The 21,159-nt window shown below is 43.2% G+C and overlaps 1 protein-coding gene across 1 annotated transcript in view; it reads left to right on the top strand.

The window, feature by feature from the left end:
• DNM2 (dynamin 2) overlaps positions 1-20,042 on the top strand; it is a 779,238-nt gene extending 759,196 nt beyond the window's left edge. Inside the window, exon 20 of the mRNA XM_078685110.1 lies at positions 17,038-20,042. Coding sequence (XP_078541236.1) covers positions 17,038-17,077 — 40 coding nt within the window. The 3' untranslated portion in view covers positions 17,078-20,042. The remainder of the gene's footprint in view (positions 1-17,037) is intronic.
• The last annotated feature ends 1,117 nt before the right edge of the window (positions 20,043-21,159 follow it).

Here is a 21,159-nt window from a genome sequence, read left to right as displayed (position 1 = left end):
GCCGAGTCAAGCAAAATGAGGGTTCCTTTATCAGCGTGCGACCTACCAAGTTGTAAGAGCCTACTTTATGGAAGCAATGAAGGACACGGCTTTCATGCTGTATGTGTATAAGAAATCATCCATTAGACCCTACACAGTTACCTCCCATTTGTAGGTCTCGCCTAGCGTTGCTGCGCTTGCGCTGTTTGCTCTGCGAGGGCAATTGTGATCGAGGAGATTTCAGAAGGGGACTTGAAGCCCCGCCTATCATTTTTATTGGGTTGTGTCAGCATTTATGCTAAACGCTGGCTTTCCATTGAAAAGGATGCTTCTTGGTTACCGCCCTTTCTCCTTTTCATCTGACCCATACGTACTGGGTCGCTTGCTTCATGGCTGTCGTGAAGGTATTTCTTATCTGAAGGAGGCGTGTAGTAACAGATCATGTTTCCGCCTCATTTACCTTGCATCAAGGTTTAGGCAGAGTTCACAAAGCTCAGCTCTATCAGCGCCGCACCCGGTTTGCTTTAGTTTTTATAGCATGTTCTACATTGCACTTTTCGTCCACTTCAGGGACACCACGCTGTTTATTTTATTTTTTTGTTTACTTGGAAGCGCATGCCTGTTGGACTTTGCCGCCACGGTGAATTGCTCGGACACATCGTCGCTGGTGTCCGCTGTCCCTGTCGCGCAGTTCTGCACTTGCCCATCTGCCGCTCACATCTAGCCACTATGCGGTTGCGGGAGTGCTCTGCGCAGCTTGAGGGCACGCTGTATTACAATGCGGACTGCAGGGCACCTCACTTTATGGAAGCGGTTTTTACGGATAAACCTCTTATTTTACAATGATGCCAATGTTTAGCTGCTTTGCACGTATGACACAAGCCCTGACTAGTTGCATGTCTCCCCACTAGTGCGCTACTTAGTTTTAACATGCGCCCGTTATGCGCTTTGCCATGATTTTGTGCCCGACGCACTTACTTTCCCCATCACTCGAAGAGATCGTCGTTCCCCACACCCTTGGATATAAGCATCCCCTTTCCACATTCGCACACAAGACACGTGGTTTCGGCAGGCTACCGCCAATTGCATGCATTAATCCGGTCAGGGATTTTTCACTTAAACGAGGCTGCTGAACTTACGGCTGAGCTGCTGCGTCGATAATCTGGCCCCTCTCTCTCAGAGGGGGAATGCCTCAGGCTTTCCATGCTCCCAGTGGTGTGCACAGTTTTCAGGAGTTGGGCTGCCTGTCCTGGTAGGGTTGTGCAGAAGAGGCGGCCATTGTGTGTTGGAGGGAGAAGGAGGGGCGGAAAGGGACACATGTGCTGGGTGGCGCTTGGGGCTGAGATACGTGCTGTCCTCTAAAGATGGGGGAGGGGGCATCACACTAAACGGGACTTAGCTTAAACAGGAGTGCTGCATAACTGCCCGCATGCCTTCCTCCCCACCCCCACAGCTGTAGGGGGTGTGCTTCCCTCAGACACAGCTGTTCGCATATAGAGGGTTCACAAAGTTCAAACTTCCAGATTTGAGGAGAGATAGAGGGAAAGCGGACACCTGGGATTTACACTCCTGGGGGCCGATCTGCGGAATAAACAACTGGCCTTTAAAATCCCAGCACATCATTAAATCACAATGCCTACTTCCTCCATCCCCCTGCCCTGCTGTGTTTGCGATGCCTCCTACTACACCTAGAGGCTGAGCTGTGGAGGGTCTCAATCAGAATGGGTCGAAATGCCACCCGCTGAGAGCCCGTCCCTGGCCGCCCGAGCCCGGGGGCAGATCACACCTGGCGAATGCGATTAGATTGTCCTGACGTGCATCTCTCCTGCAGCACCTTGACACCTTTCTGATCTTCGGTTTCTGCACCAACTCCCTGATTTCAAACAGTATATATCCCACATTTAATGCTACTCTCTCCTCTGCAAATCATGCTTAATGTATCCATCCCAAAATACAAATAAAACAGCTGCCTATGCCACAACGCGAGTCAGCTAGTCACTGGAGTAAAACTGGCATTTAAAGGGGTTTATACACATGCAATTACTGGGTAAATACTAATATTTAAAGGGGTTTTAAATACAGTTTCACTGTAGTAACAAGCATGTAACACAAAGGCAATCTTTGTACACTACTTTGGTTTTAAAACAAAATACACAAAGAGCTTGGAAGTATTTAAGTGAGCTGGTCACATTCGTTTTTCACTGTTGTGATTTTATTGATATTTATTTCTCAATTATTTTTAAACTATATGTATTGCATGTTGCTTTTAACTTTTGCCGGACACCTTATTCAAAGAATGTCTATCCAGATCCTTTAATAGAAACATTGGGAATTCCCTTCCGATGACTAGCATTTAATGTCCTGACTGGTATTGTTTCCCTTATCAATGCATACCTTTAACAGTTCATGTAAGAAGGAAACACTTAAAAATGTGTTTTAAGCTGCCCGAATAGCCCCTTACTGATACCTTTAGTCAACAAAGACAGAAAGACAATGTTAAAATGAATACAGATTATTTCATAAAAAGTTCTACTTAAGAATCATGTGCAAGCCTTTGTGGTAACTTGAAACATGAAGAGAGAAAAGTGACATTTTTCTCTGGGAAAGGTGGAAACCCTTCCTCTGCTCCAGTGATTCCTCTGCTGCCTCTTCCGCTCTGAGAGGAGAGGAGCTCTGTCGAGGAGCAAATGCTTTCCTTCAGGGGGCCCCACGGCTACCACCCACTCATGTAAGGTGCCTTGCAGGCTTGGACTGAAGAGAAACAAACATGTTATTTTGTTTCTATTCAGTCCTGGGTCTGTTCTGTTTCAGCTCAGAGCATGCTGAACACTGCAGCTGCTTTAGAGACAGGCTACACAGACATGCTGAGGAGGCCACCTTCATGTCGAGAAGACTGGAGGCACCCCCTGCACTGCGGGGGTGTCCGTTGCGCCCCTGCAGGGTCACCGCTGCTGGCACAAGACTATAGTACATGGATCCCTCATCCATGGATTCCAGTAAAAGATAAGGGTTCGCTTTTCGTGCCCATTGCTGCCCTAGACATATTGATACCCCTGTCAGGGGCAGGGTCCTGGTTATTTCAAAGTGCAGCAAAGCATTGCTGAATGCCACAATTCTCTCAAAGGAGGTTTATAGTGTGGCCCATGGTATCCCATTTGAGGTTTGTAGTTTTGCTTCTTGGCTGGCAGTTTCATTTCCAGGTTTAGGGATGTGCCAAAACAGCAGCAGTCCTGGGTACTGTCAGAATGGGATATAATGGCCTGGGGTGGGGGAGGGCCACAAGTCAAATCTCTTGTATATGTGTTTATTACTTTTTTCTTGCAAGTTCCCCAGATGGCCAGCAAAAGCTAGAAGCATTTGACTGCCATGATAAACCCAGAGGTTTTTATGGTGAGGGAAGGAGTATTTAGTTTGTGGAGAGGGTGGAAAAGAGGTTCACGGTGGTAGGGCAGATGGTTTTGGAGGAAGGTTGAGACATGACAAAGGGCTTGTGCGGAATGCTTTCAAGAAAACCTGAGTGGATGGAATGGAGTGGTACCGAGCAATTGATGAAAGGCACAATTCCAGTATTGTAAGTTTTGAGACTTTAGGAGGAACATGACTTCCTTCAGGGGCATGACTTAATTGAATGATAAAGCAAAAGGTTGAACGGGTCCTCTGTCCAAGCACATATCTGGATCCTTCAGAAGATCTACACCTATAGCTTCCTTGCATGCTGCATGCCTCGCTGCTAATACATAATCTTACTGTTGGGGAGAAAAATTGCCATAGGAATGTAATGTGGATCGAAGAAGATTGTTAGATCCAAGAAACATTTGTTCAATATCTCACCTTTTGCACTGGGATAACTCGACTTTTATTGCCTGTTTTTCCCACATCTAAAATACAGCTTACGATTGCCTATGGTCTCTTGCCGATGGGGCAGTGATCAAGCTCTAGGATTTGGTCGTCTATGCAAGATCTAATTACACCTGATTTTGGACATGTTTGGAATGTCAAGCTATTGCCAATGCTCACTGTATAGTTTTCTACCACTGCAGTGCCTTCTAACTCATTTTGAATTCTTATCTGTAGAGCAAGTCTTTTTTCCCATAACTCTGTACAAGTACTATATTTCTAGCCTCGCTTATCTTGGTTGAGAAGCTTGCTTGCTCTTTTGGCTCTTAGCAGTGTCTCTGTCTCTAACATCATAAGTTCACGTTGCTTTTAGAAGTGCACCTTCTTAGTCACCTGTACCCATGAGATGGAATGGCAGAACCTATTTTTCGTGTAATTGATGTGCAGTGATTGTGCACTAGAGAGATGGATACCTCTGAATCTCAAAGAGGTCATAGGCACAAAGATTTTGTGTGCTATCCATTGTCTTTGTATTCCTTATTGAAGAATGTTGAATCTACGTTAAAGTCAGAGAACACCTCTGCTTGGTGCTGTGTGTTCTGCACCATCACATTTGGAGATTCTCTTCTTGTGTGCATGAGATCGAATAAAGACCACCAAATCATATGAAAAAAGTGTCAGAACTGAAGGATTGGGGAAGGCCACAAAGAAGGAGGAAATTAACAAGAGTGTGAAAGGCAGGTCGGGTGCCCATTGCTGTAGCATAGTATTGTGATCTTATTCTTTATTAGTACTCTAGTAATGTTAACTATGTTTAGAATTTCTACATGTCATTTAGAACTTGTATATATCTTTAAGAATGTGATGTTTCCAGTTTGCTACAGTTACAGCTTGCTACTAAGAGCTGTGGCCATGCTGCCAGCATCTCCTCAATTTCATTAAAGGATTTCTACTTAATTCTGCATCCAGTATCCTTCACAACACTGGCGACGAGCTATTGAGGAGTTTTGAACCTACGTGCGGCAAATATTCCAAATTTTATCCTATAATTGAGAAACTTTATTGGATTCGTCTTTCATTCTTTTCTACATGAGGATGCTGAAGCAGTTTACCCAGGGGTGAGTTAGCGGTAGCAAACTGCACTTAAGTGAGTAAAGCCAATTTGCTTAATTGCTGATTTTGGCGTATTTTAACTTAGTGCTACGGAGGGGAATCTTACTGCCTCAACTGCCGCTGCTCGTGCGCTCCTGCTCGTGCTTGAATCGCAACACGACCTTCATTACGGAATTCCAGCGTCTCAAGTTCCTGGAAGCCATTCTGTGTTCAACTTGTGACATTTCTTCTCCTGGAATCTTCGTGGAGCGTGGTAACGTATTTTAACGCAGGTCACTTTCGTGACCCCACGCAGTGGCCATTTTTAATTAATCTGACCGGAGATTCGCGTTTTCAGCATTTTGACAAGCTGAATCAGAGATCGTATTCCGGAGCAGCTGTTTCTTGCGATTGTTCTACAAATTATTTCTTTAACCGCATTTCCACGGTATTTATCTGCATTTTACTTCATTTTTAATGTACACTGTTATTGCTCATTGGGGGTGAGAATAATATTTTTACTTTTTTGTTATTGCTCAGTGTGTGGAGTACAGAGAACTAGTCCTTTAGGTGAAGTGCGGACACTGTAAAGTCCACACACTATGAGCCATCAAAGCTATAATATTAACCCTCCCAGCCTTTTTGGATTTCTGGTATTGAGCCAACTTTAAAGTGGTTGGAATGGAAGGCTTACTTCAATAATTACATTGAAGCTTTGGATGAGGATGGCAAAATGTCTGCGGCACAGAATAAAAGACTATTGTTATATGCTTTAAACCAATTGGACCCAAAGAATGCAATGATATGACTGAACCTTGTTTTCCAAGTGATCTAAATGCATATGCTTTAGCCCTTCTTTATTTGGACACTTACTGTACACCAAAGGTTTGTATTGGCATAACAAGATATACGTTTTTCTCAAGGAAACAGAATAAGAATGAGACAGTTGATCAATATGTATCTGATTTGAAAAGATTAGCACTTGATTGTACGTTTGGTGTTATACAGGACGACTTGATAAGGGATCAAGTAGTCATGCATACTAGCAACTCTCTGATACAAGATAGATTATGGGTTAATGGCGATGCCCCTTTGGATGATGTTCTCGCCATTGTTCGTAAAGCAGAAATTTCTGGTAGATGTGCCAATGTTCTCAAACAGGATCACAATGCAAATGAGGTTGTTAGTAAAGTATCTTTTCCAAATGAAAAGAAGAAAGTTTTTACTTATGGTAAAGATAAACCTAATCACTAAAACACAAAGGGGACACTGCAACTAGGACGTAGGATGCAAAAAGTCATCCTGAAACGTAGGGGTGCAAAAAGGCACCCAAACAAACAATTTAAAGGGAAGGAAGAAAAGGGGGAAGGAGACAAAGAAGCCTAGGTATGAACACCCATCGTAACAAAGGCAAATATTGTCCTTATTTGCCCTCACACACCCTTAGGATATCATGTTTCATCATACACCAATAGGATGTCATGCTTCATCATTGGGCTATAGCTCCACGTGGGGCCGGCGCTGCAATCCCCCACGGGCCCCAAGAAGGGACACTTTACTGGAGATCTTTTAGGACAGCCGGAAGGTGCATGCAGGTGTGCGGGGAAAAGGAGGTATGGGGTAAAATGAGGGAAAAACCAGTGCCTAGTGAAAAATCAAAATATGGGGAGGGTTTATACGCAACAATATGTCGTAATGATATACCTCAAGCAGTAGTAACTATGAAAGACGTTCTTGTTCTAATAGGTATATTCACCTGATGAATCAAGGAATCAGGGGTCAACATGTTTCATGCCCGTAATCGCCAAAAGGTCGGTGGCATTTCGTCAGGACCAAAAACTTATAAGTGCACGTGAATTAAAAAACCTCTCAACTTAACTTAACAGGGCGGCCAGGGGGGTTATGTATCCAGACTCAGGCTACATCTTCTTAATGTGTCCCGCTCCTGTATAGTACCTAGGACAAAGAGACAGACAAAGATATACTTGTGTATGCATCAGTAACAACTTGATGTCATAACGTGTGCCATCAATGGTGCACATCTTTCACAAAAAAGAGACAACAGTGAGCTGTACACAAGAGGCACACCGCAAAAAATATAAATATACGAGTGCATGGGTAATAAGGCAGAATCGCCCCAAGATAGGCTCAACCATCACATGTGTGATAATGAACTCAATGCCTCGTGGTTGTTTTAAGAGAAGGCTCTAGATCTAGAGGGACTACCTTACAGGCGCAAAAAACAAGGAAAGTTTAGATAGTTCAATAAATTAAACAAACACGTCTCACTAATTGAGGGGAGTGTTGGCTGGACCAAGAAGGGAAACCAAACTTTGTTCACGAGTGGTAATCACAAAATTAGCAACAAAAATAGCAACAAAAAGCAGGCTTACCTTGCTCATTGACGAGTGTCAGGCATGGCGTGGGCATCCTGCACTGACTCGTTGGCAAGTTTGTAAACACTAGTCAATAGAAAACATGAAAAAACAAGAGAATAGCTGAAGCGAACAACCATGAGCCAGCCTCCGACTCGTGCAAAAGCATCCCAGAGTCTCGCGGCCGGGATCCCACAAGAGGGACCCGCTCTGTACTTACGTCGCTCTCAAGGCGCTGCCAGCTGTGAACCTAGTCGTATCGGATGCCTGCCAAGAAGACCCGGCATCCGGAGCTAGTTAAAAATGGAAGAAAAAAAGGGCATGACCCTCAAGGACCAACCCTTTCCGGGGGACGGAATGGTGCTCGCAAGGTTCAGCACATGCGCAAGAGCACAGGAGCCGAAACGCATGTCCTCGAGTGGGACGGCTGATTTTTTGCATCCTACGTCCTAGTTGCAGTGTCCCCTTTGTGTTTTAGTGATAAGGTAGGAGCATGGACACTGTATCTTTAATAGCTCTTGGGTCTCCCCTTGTTGTTAATAAAGATAAACCTAAGCCTAAGTTTGAACCTAAATGTTATAGATGCGGAAGTTTGGAACATTTAGCGCATAGTAAAAATTGTCCTGCCATCAAGTCAAAATGTACCAATTGTGGTATAAAATGGGCATTTTGCTAAGGTTTGTAAGAGAAGAACTAATGTAAAGTTTGTATCTAATATGGAGGAAACTGAAAATGATTACCTTACAAATGATGAGACGGAGGAAGTTTCTGGGGGTGTTGATGGTTTAGTAATGAACGTAGGAGATAACTTAGTACTAAAAATTTGTGATGAATCTTGTAAGATCAAACCTGTGTGCCTAATGGAAATAGACGGTGTGGAAGTTGAAATTTACGCTGGCTCAGGATCTCCATACACTATGATCAATAGTGAACTTTCAAATTAATTTTTTGTGCAAAAAGTAGGAAGCCAATTATTCGAACCAGATATACATCCTGAATGATATGGGGGTGAACACATAGATCTCCTTGGTTTCCGTTGGTTCACTTTTAAATTTAAGGGGAGAGAGTGCTGAGGGAAATTATACGTTGCTGGTCGACCTGTTTTAGGATGGTTTGATCAGAAACAGTTGCAGATCATCCTTGATCCCAACAGTAAAGAACAAGTCCTTTTAGTTGATAAAGGCGGTACTGTAGGCACTCAAATTTTAGCTCAATTTCCTAATGTGTTTAGTGAAGTTTTGGGGAATCTTAAGGGGTTTGAGCATAAAATTATCCTTAAACAAGATGCTTCTCCCAAGGTGTATAAATGCTGTAATATTCCCTTACTGGTGAGGGAGGAGGTCTCTAAGGAATTAGATAAACTTGTTGCTGCTAACATTATCAAGTCTATCGAAACATCTGATTTGGGTTTCTCCGAATGTCGTAGCCAGACGAAGCAACGGTAAAATTAGGCTCTGTGTTGACTTGAGGCACTTAAATAATAATATTGTGGTAGACAAATTTCCATTACCAAAGAGACATGAATGGTCACGTGTTTGGGTAATGAGAAGCGGTTCTCCACAATAGACTTGTCATCTGCTTACCACCAAATCTCTTTATCCCCTGGATCCATGAAATTGACTTCTTTTATCACCCCTTTTGGGTGTTTTCAATATAAGTGTATGCCTTTTGGGCTAGCTTCAGCTGCCACTGTTTTTCAACGTCTGATGTTTCAACTTTTCAATAAAGAACATGGAGTCACTTTTTTCAAGATGATATCCTTGTTTTTGGAGCTAATGAGGAAGAGCATTTAAATAGATCAAAAAGAGTGTTTAGCATTCCACAAGAGAAAGGACTCGCAGTAGAACATGCCAACTGCAACTTTGCGCAAGAAGTGTGACATATTTGGGTCATATTATTGATGAACATGGTGTCTAACCCAAACCCACCCTTGTTTCTGCCATCTCAGGAGATCCTGTACCTATTAGTAAAGATGATGTTCATTCCTTTCTAGGTATGGCTGAATTTTGTTCAAAATATGTCCCCAACTTTTCAGAAAAAACATTTGCCATCTTCTTAAAAAGAAGTCTACCTTTGTTTGGTCAGCTGCTTGTGACAGTGATTTTGTATCCATTAAACAAACCTTTGCCAAATCCACTTCACTTTCCAGTTTTAACCCTTTGATGGACAGTGTTGTTACCACTGACGCAAGTAATAAGGGTCTTGGTGTGATATCACAGTTAGACGCCTTGGGAAGGAAAGTATCATTGCTTATGCTTCGAGATCCCTGTCACCTTGTGAGGAGAAGTACCCCATCATTGAAAGGGAGGCCTTGGCGTGTGCTTGGGCTTTAGAGCATTTTAAATCTTTTATTTGGGGTAAGGCTTGCATACTTCGTTGTGACCATAAACCATTAGTAAAACATTTTACTACTGATGGAGCAATCACTGCATCGACGGGACTTGCTAGAATCTCAATGAGAATGCAGAATTTAATTTATAAAATATTTATGTACCTGGCAAAAATAATGTGGTCGCAGATTTCCTTTCTAGAATGCCATTCATGCTTGCAAAATGTGAAGACCGTGAATGGAATGAATTACAGGTCGCGCTCATTCATGACAATGGTTTGGCAGCTATCGACACAGAAGAATGGAGTATTGAGTACAAGAAATATGGTATTCTTAAATCAGTAATTTCCTATGTCATTCAGGGTTGTTTAAAAAAAGAGAACTTTTAAACTCTTCTGACAGACCTTTTTTGGGAAATAAGGTCTGAGTTAACTATAGGGGATAATACCTTGTTAAGAGATGAAAGGATTATTCCTCCTGGAAATTTTCGCAAATGCATTGTTGAACTTTGTCATGAGGGTCACCCGGGCATCGTTAGAACTAAGTCAATTATAAAGAGATTGTTTTGGTGGCCAGAAATGGACTCTCAAGTTGAAAAAGTTGTAAGAGAATGCATTCCTTGTTCCATTTCTGATAAGTCTTAAAAAACCTTTCGCCCTCCTATATCCAATGGATTGTTACCAAAAAACCCTTGGAAAGTTGTTGCTGTTGACATTATGGGACCCATAGGTGAATCTCATTGCTACCTCATTGCCCTTATTGATTTATTCTGTAGGTGACCTGTGGTTGAAGTTGTCAACAATGCAGATACTTAGTCTGTTTTACAGTTTCTTGATGAAACTTTTGTTGCTGCAGGTATTCCTTCATGCATTCTCAGAGATAATGGTGTACAATTTTTGTCTCTCAAAGCCAAATCTTATTTTAAGAAGCTGGGTATCATTCATAAAACCACTTCCCTCTATAACCCAAGTGGTAATGGAATGGTGGAAAGGTTTAATAGAGTCTTAAAAAACACCATTCAATTAGCGTTCAACAGTTATTTAGATTGGTCCACTCAAGTAGGGAAAACTGTTAGAGCGTATCGTGTCGCATGTAATGATGCCACAGGATTATCTCCTTTTGTACTGATGAGTGGTCGTAATCCTCGGCCAAAGTTCTCTCCTGCTTGGTTGACGCCCAGCCCTGGCCCAAAGATGAGATGCGTGCACGCATGTTATTAATGCATAATAAAAGCAAAGCATACTATGATAGTAAGCATGGTACTAAACTTTCTCTGATAAGTATTGGAGACTGGGTACGTATCAAAAAACCTGGTTGGGTTTCTAAGAGTGAAAACCGTTTTTCTGAACGTATTCAAGTGAGTGAAGTTTTATTAAATGCAGTTAAAGTAAGTGATGGTAAGGTTTGGAATCTAGTGACACAAGGAGGGTACAAAGTTCCCCGATAGGAATGTGAAAAACAGTGTGTGTATAGTGTAGAGGACAGAAGAAAGGGGGGGAAAATTCCCTTTTTGGAACTAAAACCCTCACACACCCAGCAAACTAGGTGTCATGCTTCATCATATGGGTTCTGCTCCTCGTCAGACTGGCGCTGCAATGTCTGACGGGCTCCCTTAAAGGGGCTCTTTATCGGAGATCTTTTGTTCCGGCCATATGGTGCATGCGTGTGAGGGGGCAGGAGGAAGTGTAGTCGTGAAGTGAAGGTGGTTTAAAATAAGGTGAGTCAGTCCACAATCAACTTTATTGGCGTGGTTGACTCCCTTGGTTAAAAAGGGTGGGAGGGGAGATATATACCGGTGAAGATTCACAGCAAAATATCTACAACCCTCAGGTCAGGTCAACATGTTTCTCGCCGTCATGGCAATTCTTCAGGACCTAAGTGCTCAGTACTACACAGTGAAAATATATACAAGTAGTATAAATTACAACCTCATTCTGTAGGTCAGTAAATGGGCAGGCCGAATGGTCCTACTCTAGTGATGCAACCTAGAAAAAATAAATACAAGCGACAGAGGAATATGGTAAGTGCAATGCTCCATTGCTTACTAGTTCGCAAATACTCTACTTAGTACACACAAACATAAAACATTCAAAAGAGTGACAACAAGGGCATTGTGGAGGCAAAAAACCCATAGTTGCAGTGGCAATCTCAATTGAGACTGAGGACGAAGACGTTACGAATTATGGAAGGGAGGGCTTGATGCTTACCCTGGGAGGTTCCCTAAGGTGCCCCGCAGACTGCGCCCGTGGGACCGGCACAATCGGGTATGGTACCTAGGGGAGAAAAAGATGCCATGCAGGGGGCTTATCTAAAAAGGAAACAATAGGGGATATGTGTACAAGGACCGGGCTCACGAAGCTCAAGGTGCTCGTTGAGAGACGCTCAGGCAGGTGACCACCTCGCATATAGCCCCATACCTGCTCAGCGTGAAGATGGTAGTAGCACCAAAGGCACACAGAAATCACTGAGGCTGTATAGCCCCGGTAGAAGACTCCAGCCAGCCGACCAGGACAACACCCGCACCCGACCCCCGCTAGTAAAAACCTGCGGAGGGAGGGGAACGGGGCAAGCCCCAACCACCAGGCCAGCAGCATCCGCCGAGAAAGATAACTGTACCCCACATGAACCGTGGCATAAAGGTAGCGCTAGCGTCCACCACGACTGCGGAGGCCAGGGTCTGCCTAAGGGAGATGATGCACACGTTGCTAGCGCGTCGACAGCATGATCCGAGGCATCGGCAGAGAATGGAAATTCGCATACTGCTTACCTTGGCGGCGCGCGGTCCAGGCCGTCGTAAGCAGTATGCTAGTGCTACCTTTATGCCACGGTTCATGTGGGGTACAGTTATCTTTCTCGGCGGATGCTGCTGGCCTGGTGGTTGGGGCTTGCCCCGTTCCCCTCCCTCCGCAGGTTTTTACTAGCGGGGGTCGGGTGCGGGTGTTGTCCTGGTCGGCTGGCTGGCGTCTTCTACCGGGGCTATACGGCCTCAGCGATTTCTGTGTGCCTTTGGTGCTACTACCATCTTCACACTGAGCAGGTATGGGGCTATATGCGAGGTGGTCACCTGCCTGAGCGTCTCTCAACGAGCACCTTGAGCTTCGTGAGCCCGGTCCTTGTACACTTATCCCCTATTGTTTCCTTTTTAGATAAGCCCCCTGCATGGCATCTTTTTCTCCCCTAGGTACCATACCCGATTGTGCCGGTCCCACGGGAGCAGTCTGCGGGGCACCTTAGGGAACCTCCCAGGGTAAGCATCAAGCCCTCCCTTCCATAATTCGCAACGTCTTCGTCCTCAGTCTCAATTGAGATTGCCACTGCAACTATGGGTTTTTTGCCTCCACAATGCCCTTGTTGTCACTCTTTTTAATGTTTTATGTTTGTGTGTACTAAGTAGAGTATTTGTGAACTAGTAAGCAATAGAGCATTGCACTTACCATATTCCTCTGTCGCTTGTATTTATTTTTTCTAGGTCGCATCACTAGAGTAGGACCATTCGGCCTGCCCATTTACTGACCTACAGAATGAGGTTGTAATTTATACTACTTGTATATATTTTCACTGTGTAGTACTGAGCACTTAGGTCCTGAAGAATTGCCATGACGGCGAGAAACACGTTGACCTGACCTGAGGGTTGTAGATATTTTGCTGTGAATCTTCACCGGTATATATCTCCCCTCCCACCCTTTTTAACCAAGGGAGTCAACCACGCCAATAAAGTTGATTGTGGACTGACTCACCTTATTTTAACCCACCTTCACTTCACAACTACACTTCCTCCTGCCCTCTCACACGCATGCACCATATGGCCGGAACAAAAGATCTCCGATAAAGAGCCCCTTTAAGGGAGCCCGTCAGACATTGCAGCGCCAGTCTGACGAGGAGCAGAACCCATATGATGAAGCATGACACCTAGCTTGCTGGGTGTGTGAGGATTTTAGTTCCAAAAAGGGAATGTCCCCCCTTTCTTCTGTCCTCTACATTATACACACACTGTTTTTCACATTCCTATCGGGGAACTTTGTACCCTCCTTGTGTCACTAGTTGTTCGGACTTGTACACTGGACCCCGTTAAACATAGTCCTCCACGGTTCCCCCATTTGTTGAGTGATAAAGGTTTGGAATCTAAACAGAATTGCTAGAAGCAACTTTGTTCCTTATGAACAAACTGTTGATTATGATTTGTTATCTGATGACTTCAGTGGTGGTGTTCCTGGTGAGGTGGGTTCTGAGGCCAGCAATGTTAACCTTGACTCAGCTACCCCTTCGAGTAGTGGTAACACCAATGACAGTAATGTTAATTTTGACTCTACTGCTTCTTCCAGTGGTAGTAACACTGATGAACGTGTGATTGATGTCTCAACCACTTCTTCTGGTGGTGAAGTTGCTGACGGTTTACAACTTTCGCAAGAGCCATCTTCTTCTTCATCCACTCTTGTTGAGAATGTTTCTCGTCATTCTTTTAGGAAGAGGATGGTTCAGTTGTGGTTGAAAGATTATATTGTCAGTAATAAGTAAAAGATTATAATGTCAGTAATAAGTATTTTTTGGAAGTTTACGTTGTCTGTTTTATGTATTGCTTTTTGGTTTTATTTTTCTTACTTAATTTTTTTTTTTTCCTTTTCCAAAGAAAGGGGGAGGCGTTGTGTTCTTATTCTTTATTAGTACTCTAGTAATGTTAACTATGTTTAGAATTTCCACATGTCATTTAGAACCTGTATATGTCATTAAGAATGTGATGTTTCAAGTACGCTACAGTTACTGCTTGCTACTCAGAGATATGGTCATGCTGCCAGCAGCTCCTAAATTTCATTAAAGGATGATTCCAAAGTGCCTACACGCTTTCCCATTTGTCACTGTGGTGATAAGAGAATGGACATGAAATCCCAACTTGTCGTCTCTGGATACTTATAGAACTGGTTCTCGCCTCAAAACCTAGTTAACCCTCACATGACGACAGTGTGAAAGAGGGCGAAGTAATGCATGGAGGGCGAGGTGGTTTCGCGTTTAGCGGTAATTGGCTAAAAAGAGGATTTAGGAAATTGATGGAAAAGGGTTGGGATCTAGGGTTGGTTGATCACTTCCTCTTTGCTGAAGGGGTTGGAAGGAAGTGAAAATGAGACAAGCCATGGCACAAGGCCTCGTCTGCATGGTGATGGGATTATGTTTGCCTGAAAGGACGGGACATTGATTTGGAAAGTAAATGTGCCAAATATTGTCATCGCTGTACTCCTATTGGCTGTGCTCTGTTTCTCCTACGATTTGAACCCCCACTACTGAGATCACAATCACCGCTGCACTTTCACTTTACTTGAAGTATTTGTAAAAGCTGTAATTTATTATTCATACACTTCAGAACTGTATTCTAATTTGAAATAATTTGAATGTGCAAAATAATTACATGTGCTTTCTTTGACAAAAATGATTGAAGGCTATCACTGTGATAAGCTGTATATTCAGTATTGTAGTTTTGAATTGACTAAAGAATCAGTATTCAAATGCCCTCTACATAGTTAATACACAAACTCTGTTACACCGCTAACCCCCATAAGTTCTGAACTAACCCCCTTTTTTGTCTATTATAGCAAATTGCACCAGGTTCCCTTTGCGCACAGGGCAGACCCGTTACATAAGGATCATCTGGTCTTTTGCTATGCAGGGCTGTGCTTCCCACTGGAAGCAATTCTCAGGAAGGCCTCCTGCCGGGCTATGAGGTTAGGTGCACCAAAACATGACACACCTGCCCTCACACAGTGGTGCATGGGTCCTCTCCTCCTCAGTGGCCAGGGCACTCCATGCGTCTAGCTGTACCTTTTGGGAGCCGCAGGAGCCCACTAACCGTTTTCTGTCTTGCAATAGGTTGTTCATGCTCTTCTTCGAGCTGGACGCCTGGCTATTGCTCAAGAGAATGACGAACCCTAGCCTGGCAAACGCTCAGTGCATCCACAGCTGGATTAAATGTAGGTCCTCACTCCCAAAAGGTAAACCCAATAGACGGAACACTCTGCCCAGGAGTCTTGTCTGACCTGTCATACTCAGACCGACCAGAGATTTATTATAGCAGAAAACAAATGATAAAAAGGTTACTTGGAGATGCAACATAACAACTTATTTGTAGTGACTTGCTTTGGAGCTGCTGATGTTTATGGTGGACAAGGATCTGTGGCTGCCAAGCAACATGGGTTTTTGAAGAGTCCGCCCCACTCGTAAGGGGAAAAAAAGTAATTCACAAGGCTCTTACATAATTGAGAAATACTAATCTTAAGAGGGCATTGTGCTGATATGCTGAAAATTCATATTTTCCCAGACCATATCTCAACTACATCTTTAACCTAAACCGTGAATTCTTTGCTGCAGCAGCAGTGGTCTTTTCTTAAGGGTGGAGGGGCCACGCCCCGTCACCTTTTGGCCAATATTAAGAGGGTCTGTCAGGCTGAGCAAAGGTCAGCCTCACAAACACTATTTATGTTCAGGTGGCCTGGCACTAGACATGTGCAGGTACCTGGCTGCCTAAAGGGAAACTTCGCCAGGCTGAAAATGTCACAGCCCTGTGGCTGTGAACCCTTCAGTATGGGAAAATGCTTGGAGGATATCCCCTCTTGATGAGAGGGAGCCTTGGTCCCGAGTGCTTCAGTTTTAAGCCTTGATGCGCTGAGTGTCTATCACTGAGGCCTTGTCACAGTGTGGGGTGTGTTCAGCAAGTCTCAATGACCCCATCCCACTGGGTGATGAGGTAGGACAAGCAATGAGGAGGCAGCAATCCAATCCTGCAGGAACCTTGAGGCCAAGATTTCTACTGCAGCCAGTTTGTTATTTTAATTTTAATTTTTGATGTGGTGTGCATGTGAGTATCTACGAATATATGTGTATATGTTTGTGAATCCATGGGGTTGTGAGTGCGCATGTAGATTGGTGAGTGGATGCGTGTGTAGCCCACCCACCCCTCCTCCTGCCTGAATTACCGGCCACCACTGTTTTGCTTTGAGATGGTGCAGCAATGAAAAGGCAGTTTTGAGCTTAACACTGGGGTGTGACCACAGGGTTGCATCAGCTACCTGGTATCTGCTTTCTCATGTCCTAAATGTGAGGATCTTTCTTTTCCTTCAACCTAAAAACAGACGCACCAAACTACTTGCCCTTGACACCAGTCCCACATTATACCTTAAACATTTGTGAGCTCCCTTCCTTGAAACACAGAAAATTCTGCCCTCGAGGTAGTGGAACTTCTGCCTCGATACAATAAGTCCATATTACGTTTTCATTACTGATAAGCACTTCTTTCACATCCCAAATGCTAAAACTAAAAAAAAAATTAAAAATAACATTTCGCAAAAACAAAAGCTGACTTCCCTTGAAAAGAAGCTGCGTTTGAGCTTTCGCAAATGTTTTCTTACTTTTGGTGATCGTTTTTTTCTGGTTTGTGTTTAGGCGTCCTCCACCAACTTCTCAGTTCAAGCCTCTCTGGTGATGAGGTGCCGTCTCCTCCAACACAATGCTGCTGCGTCATGAAGAGGGACAGAATTGCTCCTGCATGTCATTGGTGTGATTTGGACTTAACTGAGGCAGCATTCTCGGTCACCACTTGGGAAGGATGATGCCTGAACATGACATTAATCTTCCTGCTGGATGTTTAATTGAGAGAATCTCCTGATCAAATGAAGCTGATCTGCCTGAAAGAGTTGATTCCCTTTTGTGGGGGATTAGGCAATCACCCCCGTCCCCCTTGTGATTTAGTCACTATTAAATAATGTACAGGTGTAAGAAACAGCCCCACTCCCGCCCCATACTAGATTGGTTGAAAAATTTGGAGTATATTAGAACAGAGTTATATTAACCTCTTTACAGCGGACGGACAGGTTTAAAAATGCAGGTGGGATTCTTTCAAAGCTCTTCTTTGGGGGTAGAAAATATGAAATTACTTTGACTGCACATTACTTACTTTGATGTTGTTTGATGTGGCTAAAAAAATGTATTACCCTTCCCCTTCATATTTGAGCTTTTTCCAGCATAATACCCTGTTTCCAGATAAATGTTTAGCCTGCTAAATTAGGCTCAGTCCTGCAAGTGATCTGATTACACTTTTGGCCTGGAGATTGGCAGTCAGTGATGAACTTGAAAATGTTTGTGATAACCCACATAAAATCATTTTGAGAGAGGAATATGCTGAACATTATCTTCTGAAATGTACAGGTGTATTCAAAATCACCTAGAACAGGAATTCTCCAAAAACGAAACGCAGCAACCAAGGTGGCCAGGCAAGATCTAGAGCATGGCCGCATGCCGTGCATTAGCGAGCAACGTTTCTTCTATTTTTCTATGCAGCAACTTAAATCTTTGAGCACTTATAGCAATTTCTGCACTTCTACAATGTTTTTTAAAGTACATTTAGCAGATGATAGTGCAGAAAATTCGAGAAAGCCTTGGTTGCCCCACAACAATGAATATGGACATCCAGGCAGGCTGTAAAACGATATATAAAATGTAAGTTCCTGGTGAAAGATAATAGGGTAATAAATTCTGTGTAGCTTGATTCTCGTTCCTTCTAACAGTCTGCCTAAATGTTGCTTTGTGCTCATCTGATCTGATTTCTGTCTTGCAATATTATGAGGTTTGACATTGTGATCTGGGGATAGAATCCAAATTAGAGATGTATGTGCAGAATAGACGTGTGTATGAAACTCCAAACACCTGTAGTGGGTTAGTGGTCCAGTAGCCCCCTTTGCCTACGTTTTCCACCATGTTTTTTTTTTACCTATGCAGATAGAACAACAACATGAAGGTTTCATTAACGGGGTCTTCAGACATGCCTTGATATGCTTTTTTTTTGGACAAGGTACGGGACAGAGATTTTTTTGTATTGCAGCACTGAGGATAACCCGCCTGGCTGTGAATGGATGATCACAGAAACAAAACGTCTCCATTGCTTTTAGGTAGAGGGTAGTTCTGGTTTATCACAGGGCACATCGGGGGTTGGTAGGTACATATGCATATGCCACAGTGTTTGCTCTTGGCATGGCCCTTCTGTGGGCAGTTGAGAAGTATTCTGTGTTTTTTTCTCACTGTGGCACATCTTTAGAGGAGAAGCTGGGAGAGCACTGACCCACCCTGTTCTCACATTACCCATCGTTGGTAAGAGCTCAGTCCGAACATTGTCGGATGATGATTGGGTGGGAGCCTTTAAACCTTCCCAAAAAAGTATGGCCTGCAGTTATGAACTGACGCAAGTGAACAAATTTGAAGAGCATGTGCTCAAAAATTATTGAGCTACACAACTGCTTTTGGAGGAGACTAAGATTATATCTACAACAATGGGCAAACCATTTTAGTCCTTGCTCAAACTTAAGCGCTCTTCAGGAAGGAGACCAAGTACTGTAGCCTCGCTCAATGAAGGGCCCACTTTCGTCCGAAGACTAATCACTGGAATTCTCACTCAGAGGAGGTACATTTAGGTAAACCTGACCTCAACAGCCTTTGCTTAAAAATGGCCACTTTTTAAGTAGGTGGCTCATCTCTGGAGCCCACCTGAAAGGAGGGTATATTTTGAAAAATATAACTTGTTCAAAGCAAAGCACATTTTAGGAATTCAGCGATCACTCATAGGAAGGATATATTTTAGGGACATCAGTGGCTAAAACTATTGCTAAAGTTAGGGCAAATTTTCAGGAGGCCAGCTACTCTTGCCCTCGCTCAAAGAAGGGCATGTTTTAGGAACATCAGCAGCTCAAAGAACGCTCGGCCATGGCTCAAAGGAGAACACATTTAAGGGAAGCCAACTACTGAAGGCCTTTCTAAAAGAACACATTATAGGTAGACGGCTCGCTCCAGCCATTACTCGTGGGAGAGTATGTCCTGTTTAGGTGGCCAGTTTCTCCAGCTTATACCTGAATGGATCACGGTTTCTGGAGAAGACTGTCTCTCTTTACGCTGCAGTATCCATGAAGGAGCTGTCACTAAATTATCTCTGCGTTTTATTTTTAAAACATTCAGTCTTTTGGAGCATATATATATATATCTATGTGTATATATATATATATATATATAGAGAGAGAGAGAGCTATATATCTCTATACATATATAGATATACCTCCGCACCTATCATGATTTTTTAATGTATTGGTTGTTTGGGGTTCCTAACAAAGAAATTGGTTCATGTAGCTCAATAATCTGTTTCTGTTGTGTATGTATATCTTCTGCTCCTTGAAAAATGTCTTGCTCTTCTTTCATACAATGCTTCAGATATTTATTGCATATAATTTGTCGTACAACTTAAGGGACATTTAAATCAGGAACATGTCTTATATGCCACGCTCCATTTAGTAATCTTGGAGCGTGGCTGGCCGCATTTGGATTGTTTCCTTCTTGGTGCAAAGACTACTGTTACTTGAACAGAATGATAATTCTATACCCTTTCTAAATATAAAATTTGATTATTACATGTGTCTTGTGGTTGTTTCCATGTTTGCTAGAACGGTCTCGAAGTTAACGCCATATTGATGTATTGGGCTCTATGGATGGGTTGTGGTTGTAAATTTAAAGTGAACCGAGTCCAGAAACAGCAAAGCAAAACGTGCACTATAAGAAATCTTATGTTTACGCATTGCTACTGCCCCTCTCTTGAAAAGGGAATTCAAAGGGGTGCGCTTGACTGGTCAAAGTGATAAACAACCCCTTCTAAGTTGAGGCTTCCTAGACAGTCAAAAATCCGTAGTTTACTAATTTCTCTCTTTATCTGGTGGCAATGTTTAAACATATACCATTTCAAACGTTACAGTATGTAGTATCTTGGTATTCCCTATGCTGTCTTTCGCCACCTCTAATAGAATGTTCATGTGATGCATCTATCAGAATGTTGGTGATCTGCCTGAGAGATTACAGTTGGCTGGGCTGAGTACCATGATGGATGCTCCTGGTGGGGTCTCTCTATACAACTTGGATTAAAGCATCTTAAATACTATATCTCGTGCGGACTTCTCATCATTACATTCATGGCGACGATCTTAAGGAAGAACCTACACCTGTCAAGTCAAGAAGTACTTCAAACTAGAAGATATTAAGCAAGAAAACTACAAATTAATGAAAAGACCTCCTGCAACAAGAAAAAATACCCCAACTGCCAGCAAGACCCCACCAGTGACCTACAACCGGTCGCCCACAGCAGTCTGGCAGTCGTCCTGTGTACCAGTGAGTCTACAAATTTTAAGTTGGAACTGTGCCCTGACGCTGGGTAAACCTATCTGTTTTGACTTTGGGACTCATGCTGTATCCTCACATCAGGGTAAGCATTTTATTGGGCAACTCTGCATTTTGTCCTATTTACAAGGAGAGTCTAATTTTCACTGTGTTGGAGCTGTGCCCTTTAATGGGTTAAACCAAAATCGTTGCTCCTGGCTCATCCTCTGTTATCCCTTCACTTGAGAGTAGGCATTGACTTGCGCTGTTTGGGAGAGAAGTGTAGCTGTTCTAGTGTTATTGCAGCAGTTCAACAATGACTGAAAATTAATTTTTGCAATTTTTCTTTGCCCAGAGCAAACTGAACGCTGCAGTAATAGT

The sequence above is a fragment of the Lissotriton helveticus genome, chromosome 1_1, assembly GCF_964261635.1.
Source record: "Lissotriton helveticus chromosome 1_1, aLisHel1.1, whole genome shotgun sequence".
NCBI lineage: Eukaryota > Metazoa > Chordata > Amphibia > Caudata > Salamandridae > Lissotriton > Lissotriton helveticus.
Note: the sequence above shows the minus strand (reverse complement) of the source record. Positions and strands in the feature narration are given on the sequence as shown.